The sequence below is a fragment of the Canis aureus genome, chromosome 16 (genome assembly GCF_053574225.1).
Source record: "Canis aureus isolate CA01 chromosome 16, VMU_Caureus_v.1.0, whole genome shotgun sequence".
Taxonomy (NCBI): domain Eukaryota; kingdom Metazoa; phylum Chordata; class Mammalia; order Carnivora; family Canidae; genus Canis; species Canis aureus.
Window position 1 is genome coordinate 58,977,580 of NC_135626.1, and position 19,565 is coordinate 58,997,144.

General features: G+C 42.9%; 1 protein-coding gene and 1 long non-coding RNA gene across 2 annotated transcripts in view; one reads left to right on the forward strand and one right to left on the reverse strand.

Annotated features, from left to right (window-relative positions):
- On the forward strand, positions 1-2,998 carry LOC144287057 (uncharacterized). Its single transcript, XR_013354968.1, has 2 exons — positions 1-1,668; positions 2,180-2,998. It is a non-coding gene; the product is annotated as an uncharacterized LOC144287057 (long non-coding RNA).
- PRPSAP1 (phosphoribosyl pyrophosphate synthetase associated protein 1) overlaps positions 2,378-19,565 on the reverse strand; it is a 25,803-nt gene continuing 8,615 nt past the window's right edge. Inside the window, exons 4-10 of the mRNA XM_077854341.1 lie at positions 14,638-14,810; positions 13,179-13,294; positions 12,667-12,722; positions 11,934-12,079; positions 4,587-4,657; positions 3,646-3,792; positions 2,378-3,140 (exon numbers count right to left, since the gene is read on the reverse strand). Of these exons, the coding sequence (XP_077710467.1) occupies positions 2,982-3,140; positions 3,646-3,792; positions 4,587-4,657; positions 11,934-12,079; positions 12,667-12,722; positions 13,179-13,294; positions 14,638-14,810 (868 nt within the window). The 3' untranslated portion in view covers positions 2,378-2,981. The remainder of the gene's footprint in view (positions 3,141-3,645; positions 3,793-4,586; positions 4,658-11,933; positions 12,080-12,666; positions 12,723-13,178; positions 13,295-14,637; positions 14,811-19,565) is intronic.

The following is a 19,565-nucleotide window of genomic DNA, read 5'->3' on the forward strand; positions in this document are numbered from 1 at the left end:
TTTGGAACGGGAGGGGCGGCCCCGTTCGCTGCCCGGTTGTGCGGGAGGCCCCCCGCCCCCCGCGCGCCCCGACAGTTCTGCGAAAGAACAGGCCCGGTTGAGCGGGACGCGGCGCCTTGGGGGGCTGCCCATGGGCGAGGCCGCCCCGACTCCCAAGGGGAGCCCATCCTAGCGGGCTCCGGCGAGCCTTGGCCATACCCCAAGGCGCCAGGAATCATTACCAGGAAACGCTTCTCAAGGGGCTGTGAGGCTGTGCCAAGGCTCTGCTATGGGGAGGGGAGGCCTCCTATGGCTCCCCTAGATTCCAGGGGCCCCTTAACCTAGGCAGGCCCCTCGTTCACTCAGCCACTAAGCACAGAAAGGTTTAAGGGACACCGTGTGTCCTTAGCTCATCCCATTATTCAGGGCAGTGGCACACGTACCTGAGGGATGCAGTCCTGAGAACTTGGCCCCTTGGGGACAGTTCCCATCTTATAGCTTTATCAGAAAGGAGGGTACCTTGGAGAAGACCACTCAGGACCCAGGCAGCTCCAATCAGCCACCAGATGACAGCCCTTCACTGTGCCACCCTGGCCCAGTTCATCTCAAAACAGACTCATCTGGCCAAGCGCCAGCATTTCAGCTCATCACAGGGCAGGATTAGAAAGGACTAGAGGAATTTGGTGCTCTCAGCAATTGGGGATGACCTCCCCACACCAGATTCTTCCAGAAAACATAAAATGTCAGTGTTTATATTCAGGAAAACCTGTGCGAAAATCACCATGTACTCCTATTTTAACTATTTTCAAGTTCAAATTTTTAATCTGAGCTGATAAGGTGTTACTGAAATCCTTCATGCTCTGCGTCCCCAAGTATTGCCTGGGAGCAGACTTAAAACAAGTCTAGAACCTCCAGGAAGGTTAACACTCCAGGATTTTGTTCACCATCACATCCCCAGGGCCTGACACTCAGTAGGTTGCTGATACCATCAGGAGAACAAATTCTTTGCAGCCTTGTGCACTTCTGCTTATATCCTATAAAACAAAAGGCTGGACCACAGAGTTAAATTGAAAGAGCATCCACTGTCCTGCAGAGTGTGGAACAGGGGCTTCTCAACTCTTAAATTCAGTGACTTTCCAGAAGAATGTCACCCCTGCTGCTGCTGCTACCCTAGTTGGGGCCAGAATGTCAGCTCCCTGAGTCTTCACGGTTTCATTTGCATACTCCTGAGACCTGGCATCATGCCAGGCGCATAGCAGGACCTACTAAATGCCAATGGGAAGGGCATATGTGAATATATTCTAATATCAGGAGATACTTAGATTCTACTAAGTATATATAAACACCTCTGTTCTGGGGCACCTGGGTGGCTCAGTGGTTGGACATCTGTCTTTGGCTCAGGTCCTGATCCCGGGGACCTGGGATTAAGTCCTGCATTGGGCTCCCTGCAGGGAGCCTGCTTTTCCCTATGTCTCTGCTTCTGTGTGTCTCGAATGAATGAATGAATGGATAAAATCTTAAAAAAAACAAAACACCTCTGTTCTTACAGACATAGGAAACTAAACATTAACTGGATGAATAAATGGAATTTGGGAGTTGAAAAGGACTTCCCTCAGCTGTCAACTCCAAACCTCTTTTCACAAGTGATGAGAGGCCCAGAAAGGACTCGTTATCTGCCTGGCCTCATGAGTAAGAACCAGGCCTCTTGAGTAGTAACAGTCCACGCCTCTTCCCCAGCCACCATGCTATCTGCTAATTAAGTTCTTGCTCAAAATTCCCCTACTTGGGACTATTAACAGAAGGCAACTTGTGTGCCTGAAAAAGCCAATGTGCTCAAAGTCTTGACTGTGGCTTGAGAACTTTTCAGGTCATTTGGAAAGAGATAAGAATGTCAAGGAAATGTCCCTGCAGAGAAATAGGATTATGCAAAGAAGCGAATGGTCCTTTACTATCCTTCAGGCACAGGACAGACCAGCAGTCCCAGCTGACTGCCTAACAGACGGACACTGCTCCTTCCCATTACATTCTGCTCAGATCAGGCTGAAGGCTTCAAAGGCCTGCCTGACAAACGGGCCATAAACTAGAGTAGTTTTGATTGCTGGGCAAAAAGGTCAGGGGCAGTCCTGAGTAATGCAGTACCTACTGTCACCTATCACACAGGAAAAAGTAAAATTTTTCTCTTTTTTTTTTTTTAATTTAGATTTTGAAATCCATTATTCCAACAAAGATTTGACTCTGATGCTCAGGAAGGGGATGGAACCTGCAGACAGAGACTCATGTCCAGGGTCTGGGACCAGCCATGGACCTGGAACACTCTATTTCGTACCCATTGTCTTCCGCACCATCTGGATAGAAGTCAGGAGAGCAGGAGGCTCTGCAATGTTAGTGAACAGACCAGTGAGACAACAAATTCTTTTATTTGCCAGCGAAGAGCAACGCAGGTATCCAGAGATAGGACGCTACTCTCTAATCTGACCTCCTGGCTGGGGTAATGCCACAAAGGCTTCGTTGTTCACTGGCTGTAGGCACAGTAGCTTCTCAAGGAAAAATAGGGTTTTTCTACAAAAAAAAAAAACTTATGTGAGGTTGACTGGGGAGAGGACAACTAGAATGGAAACAGTACCAGGACACTCAGCTTCCCTAACCAGGTTCAACATTGACACACATTTCCCACGGTGGAAATAACCGAATATTAGAGTTAAGACTTTCTGCCTTTAACTCCTTTTCAGTATCAGCAAGATTTGGGGATTCTTTTCAGGAAAGTGTCTGTAACTTTTGTTTGAGGCACAGGAGGACGATGGCAGACACTTAAGGCCATGTTTCTATTAGCTCTGTCTTCCCCTTGACTATCTTAAGGCCTCCTACCTACCCAACTTGGCGAGACTATCTGACTTCAGACTATTTCCAGTCCTCCCGTGAGAAGAAACACCATGTACAGAAGTTGATGGCACTGCACTCCACATGTTTTCCTCGGGAGTTTCAGTCAAGGCAACCGTGACAGCTTAGTCATCCACAGTGATGTTTCGGAAAAGGTATGCCATGGACTCCCCGTTGTGGATTCTCCGAATTGCTTCAGAAAGAATCAGACTGATATCCACCGTCTTTATCTTGGGACACTGCAGCTTCTGCACCTCATGAGGGACAGTGTTCGTCACCACCACCTGGTCGTTGCAGCAACGGAAGATAAACACGGTTACTGATGTGTCCGCAATGTGGACCTGCCATCCAAGTTCCAAACTATAAAACCTTATTCCGAGTACAGTTTTTACAAACTAAACTGATCTGACTTTATACAAGACAAAGGTTACATGGTTGAACACATAAGATTATGAAGGTCCCAGTGTACTTATGCAGAAATGTAGGGTGAGCCACAGCACGGTGCACAATGTGCACGCAATCCAGGAAGAATCCAAGTCTTGAGAGAAGGGCTACCACAGCTCCAAATTATACTGAAATACGAACTATACCCGAGCACATAAAGTGAACCTTTATGAAAACAGACATCTAATTCCTACCTATACATCTGGCCCAACACAATGCTAGGCACCAAGGGCATGACTTCAGAGGTCCGTCCTCTAGAGGCGGGTTAAGCAACATGGGTGGAGCCATTTCACCATTCCCAGAAGAGAGAACAGCAAATTCTAGGCCTGTTAAGAGCAGACCAACCTCATCAATGGAGGACTCCTCAATCAGGCGGGGGGCCTCTGCAGACAGGATGCCATGAGTGGCCATGACGTAAATCTTGTAAGCACCTCTTTCTTTCAGGATCTCCGCAGCAGCGACAAAACTTTCCACATCATCAATAATGTCATCCTGAGGAGAGACATTACTAGTAAGTTAGTAGTAAGGAGCTACCTGCCATCTCTATAAACGACACACCTCTCTGCTCTTCCCTGCACTTCCTTTCAGAGGATCTCCAACTGGAGATCAGAGCCACCTGCCTGATTCCCGGACTGAACCTCTGGTGGCGGCAACAGAACCGTGTGGACTGTGCTTTGCGAGGCTGTCAGTACAAAGAGCAGCAAAGCCTACAGTCACGTGTAGTAGGTAAGGCTGGAGTTTGGGCCTGCCAAGACTCATTTCCCTGTTCCAAATCTCCGATTATTTCTACATAGCTGGGGTCCCATCTTTTTTTCAAGACAAAGTGAGATGAGAAGAACACAGAAATAAAGCCAGTCATTGTAATCAGGCCCGGCAAAGGCATTTAGAGCTGGGAGCAAACAGATCATGCCTAAGTACGAAGAATGAGACATTTGTTCTCATTAGTGAAAATGGAACCACTCATCTTTAGTTCATCTCGTGGCCCTAAAGCTGAAGGTTGAGCAGTCAGCTGGTCTGATGGAACCTAGACCCCTTAAGATGAAGGCTATTTATGGGGTTGAATTTTCTTATGGGAGTTCCTACGTTCTTTTTATACCTGTAGGTTATAATAATCCCTGTTCAACTATACAAAAATTTCTCCTTGTCCTAAAGGAGTTTGGGTGAGAAAGGATAGATGGATCCATTTAACTCTTATCATCTTTACCAGAAGTATAATCCCAAAGTGTACAACCTACTAGGAGCCCGCAGTGTCATCTCTGCACATGAAGGACGACACATGACCATACCACTATGATTGCGATGCGCCCTCCAACATCTCCGACTACAGTTATTGGTGGTTTCTCTTTGGCCATCATCACTAGCAAAACAAAACAAACCACAAGATCCCAGTTAGTTCTGTGTCACTAAATAAATACAACTGAAACCTCATTCCCTGGAAGTGGTGAAAAAAAAATTATTAAACAAAGAAAACTCTCCTAAATGAACCTGGGGTCTCTCAGAAACAGACTGTGTAGAGCAGTGCTAATAGAAACAGGTGAGCCAAATGTCATTTTACATTTTCTAGAAGCCACATTAAAAAAGTAAAAAGTAAAAAAAAAAAAAAAAAAAAGTAAAAAGGGGATGCCTGGCTAGCTCAGTCAGTGGAGCACACAACTTTTCATCTCAGTCGTGGGTTCGAGCCCTCTGTTGGGTGTAGAGATATTAAAAAAATAAAATCTTTAAAAAAAAAAAGTAAAGAAAAAAGTGAAATTAATAGATTTTGTCTGGTATATCCAAGATGTTTTAGTATATAACCAATATGCAAATTTATTAGAGATATTGGACCTTCCCCTTCACACTAAGTCTTCGATATTTAGTGTGCATTTCACAAAGACAGCACTTCTAGCTAGCCAGCCCTGTAAAGAGCTAAGAGCCACATGTAACTAGCAGCTACTGGTGTTCGGACAGCACAAGTCCAGAGTGGCAGGCTGAGGAAGATCTTACACACACAGAAGCAGCAATGCAATGCCATGCAAAGGAAATAATTCTACTTACACGGAGACTGATAATATAAAATAAATGCCACTCTGTAGAAAATCAAACAGGTAAAGGCTGCCAGGCAGAAAGCAAGCTTTACTTCATTTTCTTCCAAAGTAACTTTATTTGGACAACGTAACCTTATTACCAGATAACTACATGATTGACATCATCAATTTCCTGGAAATTAGGGACTTGAAGACAGTAACTGACTATGACTCCATCATTTCTTCTTGATTTTTTTTTTTTAAGATTTTATTTATTTATTCATGAGAGACACAGAGAGAGAGAGAAGCGGAGACACAGGCAGAGGGAGAAGCAAGCTCCATGCAGGGAGCCCGATGTGGGACTGGATCCTGGGACTCCAGGATCACGCCCTGGACCGAAGGCAGGTGCTAAACTGCTGAGCCATCCAGGGATCCCCTCTTCTTGATTTTTTTAAAGGATTTTATTTATTTATTTGAGAGAGAGTGAGAGGGCGTGAGTGGGGGAAGCAGACTCCTACCCACCGCCCCCTGAGCAGGGAGCCTAAAGTGGGGATCGATTCCAGGACCCAGGACCCTGGAATCGTGACCTGAGTGAAAGCAGACACTTAACCAACTGAGCCATCCAGGCGTGTCCATTTCTTCCTAATTTGATTGGTCCTTAAAGTACAGGCTTCCTATCTCACTACACAATTTATACCTAGAAAAGGCCCATCTGTGTACAAACCCAACTCCAGAATAGAGAAGAGAAGTAAGAATTCACCCTCAAAAGAAGGTTAGCAAACAGAGAGAGAGAGAGAGAGAGAATATTTCATTAGAATAGACTAAGTATCCTACTTTTAAAGCTTTTTATTATTCTGAAATATTAAACCAGTAGTGGGAGAGGGACATAAGAATAAAACTCAGGGTAATTCTCTAGGTTAGCAGCTATCAGCAAACAAACCACTTTAGCAGATTCTTATCTACAGGTACCATAAATCTCAAAGAACAGGCAGATCTTTCTACATACCAGCAAATCAGCCGAGCTGAAATCCAGTACTATTTTATTGGCAGATTTCAATCAACATTTCCTGATTTCCCATCCCAGAAACAAGGGCAAATTTCTTTCTTTTTTTTTTTTTTTTGAATTAGGGCAGTCAAAAGGCTCTGCATATAAGTATGGTTTGGTAGTATTTAGGTAAAGATGGAGAAGATAAACCATCAGCATTAGGAAAGCTTCCCTAAACTGTCTTTATATTAAACCATGTGGTAGATGGTTGTGCTGACCTACCCCCTTCTCAAAGAGATGTGGCCCCTTTTCTTGGCCACTTTCCTCTGTAAAAAGAGAAAAAAAGATTGCAAGCCAGTATCCCTCAAAGACCAATAAAAATTCAGCTCTAGTTTGATGTGGAAAACATGTCACAGTACTCCTCCTTACTACTTTGTAACTTTGTTTCTCCCAAAAAGCTTATCAGTGTAGAATGAAAAACACAGGCATGGCTAGGATGGAGGCTTAAAAGGTTTTTAAAAAGCAAGCATCTTTCCCGGTATGTTCATTCCCTGTTCATTACTAATTTTAGGATCTGGATAAAACTGAACAATTTGGTGGCTACTGGGGCACCTGGGTGGCTTGATGGCTGTGTGTCTGCTTTTGGCTCAGGTCGTGATCCCAGGGTCCTAGGATCAAGTCCCGCATCAGGTTCCCCACAGAGTCTGCTTCTCCTTCTGCCTAAGTCTCTACCTCTCTCTGTATATCCCTTAAATAAATAAATAAAATCTTAAAAAAAAAATTTAGTGACTACTAAAAAACGGAGACAGACTTTATTAATAGGGTCAAGGGAAATGAACAGAACATCACAGGCTAAAAACAAAAGTCCCAAATTTTCTAAGCTTACCCCCCCACCAAAAAAAAAAAAAACCACTCAAAATTCAAAATTATCAGAAGTAATGTATGTACTGGAGATTAAGGATAAAGGGTGCTAAAACTACCTTATGTTTAAGAATAAATGAAAAAAAAAAAAAAGAATAAATGAATTCTGCACATTATGGCCAGAAATCACAAACTGTATCAACTTACTGTAGTGAAAACATCAAGTTATCAAATGACCTCAAATCTAGAAGAAAGCAGGAAATTATCTTTTGCATTTATTTATTTATTTTAAATATTTTATTTATTTATTCATGAGAGACACACAGAGAGAGGGGCAGAGACACACAGGCAGAGGAAGAAGCAGGCTCCCTGCAGGGAGCCCCATGCGGGACTCGATCCCGAGACTCCAGGATCAAGACCTGAGCTGAAGGGAGGCGCTCAACTGCTGAGCCACCCAGGCATCCCCATATCTTTTGCTTTTAAAGTTACTATTTCTCATGTAAAATAATACTGCATTCGTAACCATCCTTAAATTTTACACTCTCTCCCCAGAGTCCGTTAACCAAACCTTCCTCTCTTGGAATATAGGGCAAGAAAGGGCCAGGAGGAATTACTCATTCCTTATCCGTTTTGATTTTGGTCTATTTTTAGTTCAATGGAAGGCCAAACTTTATCAACAGACTGGCATTAAAAAAAGAAGAAATAAAATAAGGTCTCCGGTAGGACTGGAACTGAAATTATCTTCAAGCCTACAACTCTATCCAGGTGCAAACAAGTCAAAACTAACATTTAAGAGATGCTTGAGGGAGCTAATGTCTGTTTTTGGTTTAGTGATGAAAATCACATCTTCATTTGTAAAATTACCAAGCCAGAAAAGTCAAGCCAAAAGAGGTGACTTTCTCTCCTTTTTGTGATCCAAACTCTTTCATTTTCACCACATGGCAAACACAGAGCAGTGCTGAGAGAGGCACCAACAGGCAACCCTTCCAAGTTCATTAGATGCCCTTGCCATCTATTACATCCTATGTAATCAATTCTATCTCATAAAACAGAAAAATTTATACAACTTTTATTTTTTTAAAGATTTATTTATTTATTAATGAGAGACAGAGATTGAGAGAGAGGGAGAGAGAGAGAGAAAGAGAGCGCGCAGCAGAGACATAGAGGGAGAAGCAGGTTCCACGCAGGGAGCCCAATGTGGGACCTAATTCCAGGACCCCAAGATCACGCCCTGAGCCAAAGGCAGACCACTGAGCCACCCAGGCATCCCAATACTTTTGGTCTTGTCCTAGCAGTCCAGTATCTTCATCTTCATTACAATTTTTTGAAATATTTTATTTATTTATTTATTTATTTATTTATTTATTTATTTGACAAAGAGAGAGTGTGTGCATGCACACGCAAGCAGGAGGAAGAACAGAAGAAGGAAAAGCAGGCTCGCCACAGAGCAGGGAGCCTAACTCAGGGCTTGATCCCAGGACCCTGAGATCATGACCTGAGCTGAAGGCAGACACTGAACTGACTGAGCCACCCAGGTTCCCCTCATCGTTACTATTAACCAAACTATTAAAATATACTGAAGTATAACTGATAATATAAAGCATATTTAATTTGGAAAGTATAATTATACAAAACTAGCACTTTTTAGAAGCATTCTCTTGGCTAAATCTGTTAGAAGGGATCAGAAAATGATCCTATGGCCGCTGTAAAAATTGTCATGTAAACACACCAAAGGTCTATGAAGGAACATACTGCTTTATAGCATCATATAAAATATTACAGTAATTTAGCAAAATAACGTTTGACCCAGTAATTTTATTTCTCATCTTTTTAGGTATTCTGTCACTTATGAAAGAACGTAAGTGAAGGTTAGTCACAGGTAGTATCATCTAGTGCTGAGTGTACACCCCATAGCCCAAATCTTGGTTCGTAAATCTTGGTGTGTAAATACCACTTTCCACTAAAGGCACTGGGGCTGCTTGTTGAAATGACTGATTCCAGGGTGAAGTAAGTACAGGATAAATATGGAACATCTAGGGCACCTGGGTGGCTCAGCAGGTGAAGCGTCTGCCTTCAGCTCAGGTCATGATCTTGGGATCCTGGGATCAAGCTCCGCATCAGTCTTCACATCAGGTTCCCTGCTCGGCGGGGAGTCTGCTTCTCCCTCTGCCATTCTCCCCTCTCACACCCCCGCCTCTCAAATAAATAAGTAAAATCTTTAAAAGAAATATGGAACATCTAGTTATATCAGAAAGTAAGTATCAAAAATGACAGGGACATGTCAAAAGAACACAGGAGGGGCTCAAAGGCTCTCTTTGGTCAAGTCTAAGACCATTTGACTTGTAATAAATTTGACAATTAATTACAATAAATAGTAGCAATGGATTAGAACACCCTGAATAAATTAAGGTTCTATGAATCCATTCTGATAGAACTGAATTTCAACAGGGAAGAAAGAGAACCATAGTAATAACTGATTTGACCTAATATGAAGGAATACTCCCCAATAAAAGGATATTCTATAGAACAACTGGACTATACTCTTCAAAAGTGTCAAGTTCATAAGAGACCAAGGACAGAAGTGCTGTTCCTGATTAAATGAGACTAAAGAGAAAGGTCAACTGAGTCTGATGTGTGATCTTTATTGGGTTCTAGGTCAGAAAGAAATGATTTTTCCTTTGCTCTGAAGGACACAGTAAGCCAAATGGTAAAATAGGAATAAGGTCTGCAGATTAGGTAACAGTATTGTAACAATGTCCGTTTCCGGAGTCTAATAATTACACTGTGGTTATGTAAAAGAATATCTGTTTTTATGAAATATTTACTGAAGCATTTAGGAATATAGACATTATGTCTACAACTCACCCTCAAGTGGTTCAGAAGAAAAGGATGTGTATCTAAGTGCTAAATCTGGGGACTCCGAGCAAAGAGTAGAGAGAAATTCTGTATTCTTTCAGCTTTTTTCTAAGATTGCAGTTTGTTCAAAATAAAAAGCTAAAGTATGGCTCCTGAAGCTCCTGTCATTCCAAAACCTGGCTCCCCCAGCTCCTGGCTGCATCTCAGCTGCCTTGCTGGCATGAGAGATGACACAAGTAGCTCTAAGAAAATCATGCGAAAACAAAAGATCACCCGAAGATCTACTGAAGAGCTTAGATGAACTCTTGACACATAATCAGGGCTCAAAAAGTGTTTATTATTAACAGCATTTCTTCACAGCCAAAGCCTGGAAAAACTACATGTTCATCAACAGACAACTGACTGAATAGATTGTGGTATATCCCTAAAGTAGAACACTTATGAAACTAAAAGACCAAGAGGTATGTCCAGACTGACAGGGAAGGAGGTCTTGGATGAGAAAAGCAAGGGGGAGAACAATGTGTCTGATATACTACCGCCGTGTGAAAATGCGAGAAAGAAGTATGTTATCTGCTTGCCTATGCATACAGCCTCTAAATGGATATAAGAAACCAACTATACTGCAGATCAGAGTTAGCTGGGGGAAACTTTTTTACTGTAAAGAATTTTATACTTTTTAAATTTTGAAATATGGGGATATATTGCTTATTCAAGAACTTTAATTATGAAATCCTCAAATAAAATGCTGCAAAAAAAAAAAAGCTGCAATACCAAAAATTTAAACTAAGACTTTATTACTTGTTTCTCTTGTATAAAAACCGCTGAAATTGGGATGCCTGGGTGGCTCAGAGGTTGAGTGTCTGCCTTCAGCTCAGGGCATGATCCCGGGATCTGGGATCGAGTCCCACATCGGGCTCTCCACAGGGAGCCTGCTTCTCCCTCTGCCTGTGTCTCTGCCTCTCTCTCTCTCTCTGTGTCTCTCTCATGAGCAAATAAATACAATCTTTAAAAAAAAAAAAAAAAAAAAAGTTACATGCCTTTCCAACTGAGCCAGCCAGGCATCCCATCGTGGTATTTTTAGGTAATTGAATGGGATTGCATTGGTTTCCCCTTTTGTTAAAGGAGATGGTGTTACATTCAGACTCCATAAGGACAACTGAACTAATCTGGGTAGCACTTAGCATTCAGAGTGTGAAATAATTTTAGCTTTAGCTAAAACGTTGTATGTGTGACGGTGTGAATCTTAAGCTTTTATATTTTGGGAGGGTGGGTGATAGTAACCACTGACTATACCAGGCTTTGGGATCCCAGTAACTTTTAAGCACTTATTTTAGTAATACAACCCTTTGACCTGATACCTGACTAACCTGTTATTAATCCAGCAGTGTGGAGGCTATTTCTTTCCATGGATTTTGAGTGGTAATAACTGGCATTCTATACCAGAAGATAACAGTATGCTTTTTAGAGGAATCTCTAAAATTTGTATCTATTTGCCATGCTCCATAAACATACAGAGATTAACAGGGTGGGGAAATATCAGAATGGTTATACCTCCAACAGGTTACTTCAGACAGGCTCTTGTCAGAGGTGTAAACATTCTAACTTTTTTATCCTATCAAATTGCCATCAATTGGCACATGCAGGGGGCCCAATGTGGGACTCAATCCCAGGACCTCAGGATCACGCCCTGGGCCGAAGGCAGGCGCTAAACCACTGAGCCACCCAGGCGTCCCATGTATGTGACTTCTGATCTTGGGAATATAAGTTCAAGCCCCATGCTGGGTGTAGAGATTATTTAAATATAAAAATCTTTAAAAAGCAAAAGACCAAGATACCGTTCATCCATATACGTATTAACTTCTAGCCATTCATATTATTAAAACTTTCTTCGATTTACAAGTGAAATAAGAACATAGAGCTAATCTTACAGGGCAACTCCAGACCCGGGTGGACAGTAGCATTTTTGACCATCGGGGGAGAATGGCGACCATCATCCATGTCCAGCTCTGTACACTGAGCTTCTCCGTGGATCACAGCTAACCCCAGACGCAGTCTCTCAGCATATGACTGGGCCCTACGAGAAAGACAACAGGAAACGGAAATTCATGGAAAGAAAACCCAAGTGTCACTATCTCAACACTTTATTAATCATCAAATGAAAACATCATCTGAACTTTTACGGACACACAAAGGAATGATTTAGGCAATTCAGGAGATGGGGCCTAGACCAGAACGTAAATGCCTCAAGAGGCACAGGAGTTGAGATGTGGGCCAGCATCTGATTGTACATGATTCTGTTTCTCCGCTTTGTCCAATATTATAACACTTATCTTCAGAAGATGGAACCTTGTTCAAAAAAGGTCTCTTAAAAACCATTGCCTGAAAAACATTCATGGCCCTCTGTTTTCCTTTTCCTGAGAATCTGAAGGAAGAACTTCCTTTTCTCCTACAGGAAGGAAAACCGAGTAATTCAGGGACCGCCTTGTATTATTTGGAGACTAGCGATAAAGCCCTGGTGGGAACAGGACAATACCGTGGGGGAAAGCTGGAGCCAATGAGCTTTTCCAGGCCAACATGATTACACGCTCTGAGTTCCCAAACAGCTCATTTTGACTTCAGAAGCACCCAAAAGGAATTTTTATGAATGTCCAACATATTTACCTTTTGGCAGCATCAGGAGACTTAGCTACTATGACTGCATTTCTGTAATTTGGAATCTAGATTTGAAGGAAAAATAAGAAAATACTGAAAAGTTATCACAAAGTAACACCTGGGTGCTGGTGTGACACTTTTCCCTCTCGTAACAATGATCCATACTAGCAATCACATACTCTAGAGTTTCACTTACACGTTTAAAATTTAACACTTATCAATTAACATCATTGCAAAAGTACTGCTACATCAAGAAGATTAAAAAATAATTACTTCTTAACACCTTCATTTAAGAAAACATAAGCAAATTGCTAAAGATACTTAGAAGGAAATCCATTTTTAATGGCTTTAAAAAATACGATCGTCCATGCCTACATGCTGACCCTATCTGGCTGCCTCAGGCACTGAGACTTAAGGGAAAGACCATCTGATGTGCCTTTCAATATTGAAATCTGATACCAGAGAAAAACTACATAGGGTCTCTTTTGAGGACAATGGGGTGTTTGCTGGTGGCTCCTCACTTCTTCCTGGATATACTGAAGCAGGAAAGGTGAGGCTCTAAGGTTGTCCACGGGAAAGCTGAAAAAGCCTTGTATTTCCTTTTGATGAAGATCCATAGTGATAATGTGAGTTAAACCTGAAATTTTAAAACAAAAAATTACAACGTTCACCCCTACAAGTTAATGGCCACAGTGGACATAAACTAGACGCCCACTCCTGTTTCCTAACCGAAGCCTGAAAGCAGGGACTGTGTTGTGGACAAGCACATTAGTCATAGACTTCCATCTGGAACCTCAACAACACTTAGTGAGCTCAGAATGTTGTCAAGCCTCATGTCAAAGAGCCTATGACCTTCCACATGGAGAGAGACCTAGAGCAGAGAGGAAGGTGCTCTCCTATACTATCCTAACTAGCTTGGTCCTGAAAATTAAGAAAAGTCAGGCACAAGCAAAAATATGAATATGTAAAGTTAGAAAACATGGAAGAAGTAATGGGTGTAAAAAATAGGCCTTGACTAAAGACTGTAAGAAGTTTAAAGGCCTGTGGCTAGAGCAGAAGGAATTAAGAATATGAAAGCTAAATAATACACATATTAGGAGATAAAAATCCATATACCACAAAGGTAAGATAGTGGAGAGTTTGGAACAATTTCTCAAGGTCATAAAAGAATGAGTCAAGAAGTATTCTTATAGAAAAAAGATGATAGACATACTCTTATAATCAGTCGTGCTGAACAAAAAAGGTACATATATAAAAACATTGCAGATAATCAAAGGTTACTGCAAACCCTCTAGAGCAAAGAACCAGTAATTACCCGTTCCTCCCCAAACAGCTACACATCTTGAGAGAGGATGGAATCCAAATGTTTCTCAGGGCTTGAATGTGTATTAGAGTTTTTAAGTAAACACGCCAGGCAAATAAAATCCCAATTACCATCAGGTGTTATTACATTTGATTCACGGGCCAGAAAGTATGTTGCCGCTACAAAAACACAGAATAAAAGCAATGAAAATGAGCTGCTATTCAGAGACAGTCAGGAGGGGAAGAAAGGAGTACTACATAAACTGGAGAAGCCACAGAAGAAAAACCCAGTTTAAAACTACGTACAAAAACAGCAGCTAGCTAACCAAGGCAAATATGTAAACCTACACCTGAAGCTCGAAAGATCCCATTAGGACGCCAGGATCACAGCTAAAGTTTTCATGAGAAGATGAGATGGGGCAGAATGATGAGAAAGTCCAGGATTAGTGGAGAGACAACATCACTGTCAAGTTAAGACAAAGAGGAGAGGAACACATGAGAGTTCATACCTAAGCTCACACACCCCTAACCAGAACTATCAAAAGGAAACAGGAAGGAAGTAATTAGTGAACAACACTTAAGAGAGAGGCCCCAAATTAGCTGAGGTAGGGACTAATGTCAAGCAGAAAGAGTCCTAAGTGACAGGGCGGGCTCCCCAGGGCCTGCGTCCACACTCACCTGCTTTCGCCAGCATGGACGCCAGGAGCTTGCACACAATGGAACCCCTCTTCCGCATCTTGCTTTGCTTGCTGTAGGGGAAGTACGGGATGACTCCGATAATGTTCCTGGCACAGGCAGTCTTCAGCGCGTAAGCCATGATCAGCAGCTCCATCACAGCGGTGTTCACATCTCTGAAACAGTCGACATTTGTATTTGGGGGTTAGTTTCATTCATCAACCCCCAAAAAAGATGGAAAAGTCAGCCCAAGAAATGGGCTGCCAAGATGGGCGTCATGGGCATTTTGTCACCACACTGGCTTATGATGGCACCTCACAAATCCAGAGGAAAGCTTCTGAGCTCTTCTTTTTAGCTGTGCTTAGGTAAATCCATAGCAGTTATCCACGCTCACCTCTGCCTGGATCTTCTGTCAATGATACAGTCGCTGGAGTGGCATCGGAGGCAGACATCAACTGCTGGCCAGGGTGAACCAGTAGCCGCTGGCACCATCCAGGGACGGCAGACTCAGGCCAGCGCACCGGCCCCCTGCTGCCTGTGACTGCCAAGGGAAACCCACTGCCTCTGCTAGTTAGCTGCCATCTCCAGAAAGGATGTGTTCTCCGTTCTTCACGGGGTAGAGGGTAGGGTGGAGGATGGGGAGTCTTGGAACTAAGTTTTCAAAAATCGCCTCATCCTTTTTTCCTCAAGATACACAGATGCCCAACAAAGATTACCCAGAGAGACAAAAAGAGGAATCTGAAAGACATTAGAAGGAAAGGCTACTTCCAGTTTTAATAAATGTGGATTGCTACCTTTTGCCAAGGCTGATTGAGCGTAATGTGGGCTCTGCCCTTAAAAAAGGTGAGAACCAGGTCACCTGGGTGGCTCAGTCCGTTAAGCGTCTGCCTTTGGCTCGGGTCATGATCTCAGGGTCCTGGGATCAAGTCCTGCAATGGGTTCCCTGTTCAGTGGAGAGCCTGCTTCTCCTTCTCCCTTTGCCCCTCCTCCCCACTTGTGTTCTCACATGCTCTTCTCTATCCCTTGCCCCTCCCAAATAAATAAATAAGTAATCTTCAAAAAAAAAAAAAAAAAAAAAGGTGAGAACCTTAGGGCAGAGGGAAGGTCATCAGTGGGGCTTCAAGCTGAGTGCCTTGCATCACTCTACCCATGTCACCTGGGAAGGTCTGAGACTAGAGCCAAAAGTGGCCCTAACAGGGTCCTCCCTGGGTTTCAGAGAATGGGGCTCCCACACTCATGACTATATCCTCAAAAAAGAGAAAAAAAATAAGGTGAGAACCTTGAAATCCTTCAGGATGCTCTTCTAATGCTCAACCCTCCCTCTCCAGCCTCTTCCTACCCCTCTTGGATTATCCAAGAGTCCTCAGACACCCACCCTTTTGGGTAAGGAATGTATCTCCCCTGCCTTCCCAAAAAAGAGGATCATTTCCCATGTCTTGGTTTCTATCCATGTGAGGAGTAGGCTCTCAGGTGTCCTTAAACTGTCTGCTACATAGCAGTGATGCTGCCCTCATTTATAGCAAAATGGAGAGCTTGCCATCAACATAGCAGAAGACTTTATAATGCTTAGGTAGGTAAATGAAATACTCCTCACGAGATTGCTCCTTAGCCCGAAGGACAGAGAGGCCATTTTCCCAGTCTCTCTGCCTCTCTCCAAGGGCACCCATCCTTAGTGCACCTGGGCGTGAGACACTGCAAAGACATTCCTGCCCTCTGACAAGAATGTGTTTTCCACATCCACATTCAACTTACAGAACACCAGCCTCACCTTTGTAATTCGGATTTTTTTTGTAAGTTCAGGGTACTGTCATAAAAGCATTTCTTGCAGCGGGTAGATATAACTGACTCAGGACTCGACTTGATACCTACGACACTCCTTTCAGACTGCTGATAGGTTACATTGTTTTCCAGATGTTTCCTTCCTCTGAAGTAAATTGGAGCACCTTTCCTCCTCATACTCCCAAATCAATAATGTCCCAAGTCTGGCATCAAAAAATTAGAGGACACACAACCTCTTGGTAAAATCAGGAGAAAATACTCATCAAACACTTTCAAGGTACTTGGGAATTCATTACACTTGGTCATTTTTAGTTCATTCATATATTCAACAAATACTTATTGAGCAATGTGAATCAGGCACTGTGTTAGGTGCTGGAGATAAAATGGCAAAGCCGACCACATTTCAAGAAAATGCCAGAGGCGCACATTGGATCATCTTTGTGGTAATCATATGTCCCAAGAAAGAACACATCTAACTCAGTGTGCTGCCTCCCAAAGACTTCTATACTTGATTCTGCAGAGGGGAGAGCTTCCTTTCCCCCATACGATCACCTAAATTGATGCCTTGTAGGTTCTGAATGTTAAGCTGGAAGGCTGCATAGCACTGGGAGGACAGTGTGTGTGTAAATACTTCAGGAGTCCGTATTGAGACTGAACACCAGGCATCATATACACCATAGCAAAGTCCTCTTCTGCATATAGACTGTTTGACAATATTAGAAGTACAATCAGAGCTTTCTTAACGTTCCACTGGTGTGCTAGTGTGTGGCACTGTAAAAGCTCCGCTGGCCACGGTTTCTTATCAGATCTCAATGCCAACAATATACTTAGAATGAAGTTAATTGAATAGATTCTGGAAGAGTATCTGTCCAGGTGGTGGGCTTTTAGCTGGCTTTGTGATAACATTTATAATACACAACCACGGTCTACAATGAGGTTTCGACAACACACCACAAGGTGGGCTCAGAGAGTAAGATGTTAATATAACAAGATGAACCATTTCAGAAGGGCCTTGATTTCAGCGTAACTCTTCTTACATTAATTACTTATTTCTGCCATGAGGCTTCATTTTCTACCTTTTCCTCTTCCTAATGACCTATGCCTAGGGATTCAACATCCTCCAGCTCAAGGCTAAGGAAAGCCTCCCACGCCCCACCCTTTTGGTCAGGAAGGCAACAAAAGAGCCTTTGTCACATTGGCTTTCCCCATTCACTGCCAGACTAGGCAAATTGGACACCAGGCAGTTAATCTGTGGGCTAGCAGGGTGAAGAGAAGTTGGCTGGCAGCCTCTGCTTTGTTTATCTGTTCCCTAAGACTGTTCCAAGTACATCCTGGCTAGTTCTTGTAGTCTTTGTATCTAAGTAGGACAATCTTAATTGTTTACCGACTCATTTTTTTAAGATTTATTTATTTATGAGAGACACAGAGAGAGAGGCAGAGACACAGGCAGAGGGAGAAGTAGGCTCCCTGCAAGGAGCCCGATTCGGGACTCGCTCCCAGGACCCCAAGATCATGACCTGAGCCAAAGGCAGATGCTCAACCACTGAGCCACCCAGGTGCCCCAGACTCATTTTTCTTTCCCCTAAGATAATCACATTCTATATTAAATTTGACCCTTACTGCTCTGTCGTTTTTGATAGACAAAGACAAATATAAGGAAACAGACATGGTCTATACACATCAATTGAACTGAGCAGGACTGCAAAGACAGGCCAACACCATAGATGGAAGTCAGAACCATGAGGTGACGGGGTAGGATTTCCCCCACCCATCACCCCAAGAATTAATCATCTGCAGCAAATAAGTTGTAAATGTGCTTTAATGAGTCTCTTAGTCCCATCAACACACAAGAGCTTCTAACATAATCACGGAAATTGTCCTTCAAGAAACACTTGGTAAGCTTTATATCCATTTTACTTCCTTCCTTTGCTCAGTATATTTGGAAGCTCCCTGAATATCACACATTTCAATCATGCAACATAATCATTTCATTCAGAATGGCTTTTTGCCATTTCCAAATAATTAAATCCACCCTCAGTAATCAAAAATTTACATAACTGGAGTAGCCAAAAGAAATAGGCTGCAAGTGGTTTCGGAAGGTGAGCCCCACCAGCAAACAGAAGTGAGGATGATGCAGCCTTACCCTTCGCCAAGGACAAAGGCCGGGGAAGAAGCACACCAGAGGGTAGCCTCGTGGGGTGTCCAAGCCCCTCACTACATGCATTTTACTCCCAGGCAAGACCTTCAGGTCTCCCCCTCTTTCCAAGATCCAGATCAAACAAAAGCACGAGACAAAAAGAGTGCCATGACCAGGAGGCAACCAGCACAAAATTAAAACTGCTGGAGGACAAGAGGGCCATCAGAAGTAGCCATCATCACTGTGCTCTATTGCCAACACTACAAGGGCATGGATCCTTATACCCAGCAATCCGTTTCCTGGAATCTTCCGAGGTATCTGCCTAAACAGATAAATATGACATATGTGAAGCGTTATTGCCTCAAGCACCTTCTAGAGAGGCTATTGATGACTGATTCACCTTCCCACAGGGGAGGGAGGGGCTGAGTTCCAACCCTCTCAGTTGCTGATTGGTCCCTCAGGCAAAGAACCCCATTTCAAGGTTATCTAGGGGCTTCCAAAAAACCACCTCTGGTGCTGTTGAAAGGGTGCTTGTTAAATAAAAGACACCTTTATTGCTTTTAGCCCTTAGGAAATTCCAAGGGTTTTAGGATCTCAGCACCAGGAAAGGGAGGAAGACAAAATATATTTTTCTTTTTTAATTTCTTTTTTAATTTTAAGTAGGGTCCACGCCCAAGGTGGGGCTCGAACTCACAACTTTGAGATCAAGAGCCACATGCTCTACCAACTGAGCCAGCCAGGCTCCTACAAATATATATTTCTTTTTACAAGTCACATTGTCACTGAGGCTAAAAATAGCTTCCGTGCCAGATTTGGTTTAAGGATGAAAGATGATACACATAAATGGTTGCACACTGCTGGCATTTAGTGCCAATCTTATTACTAACACAGTCTCAGGAATCTAAATTAACCAAGACACGAAGGTCTGCATTTTTCAAAGACACACATAGCCTCACTACCCCATTCTCTGAGAAGGGATGAGAGGAGATAATCCCACATGGAAGGTCACCCTCAG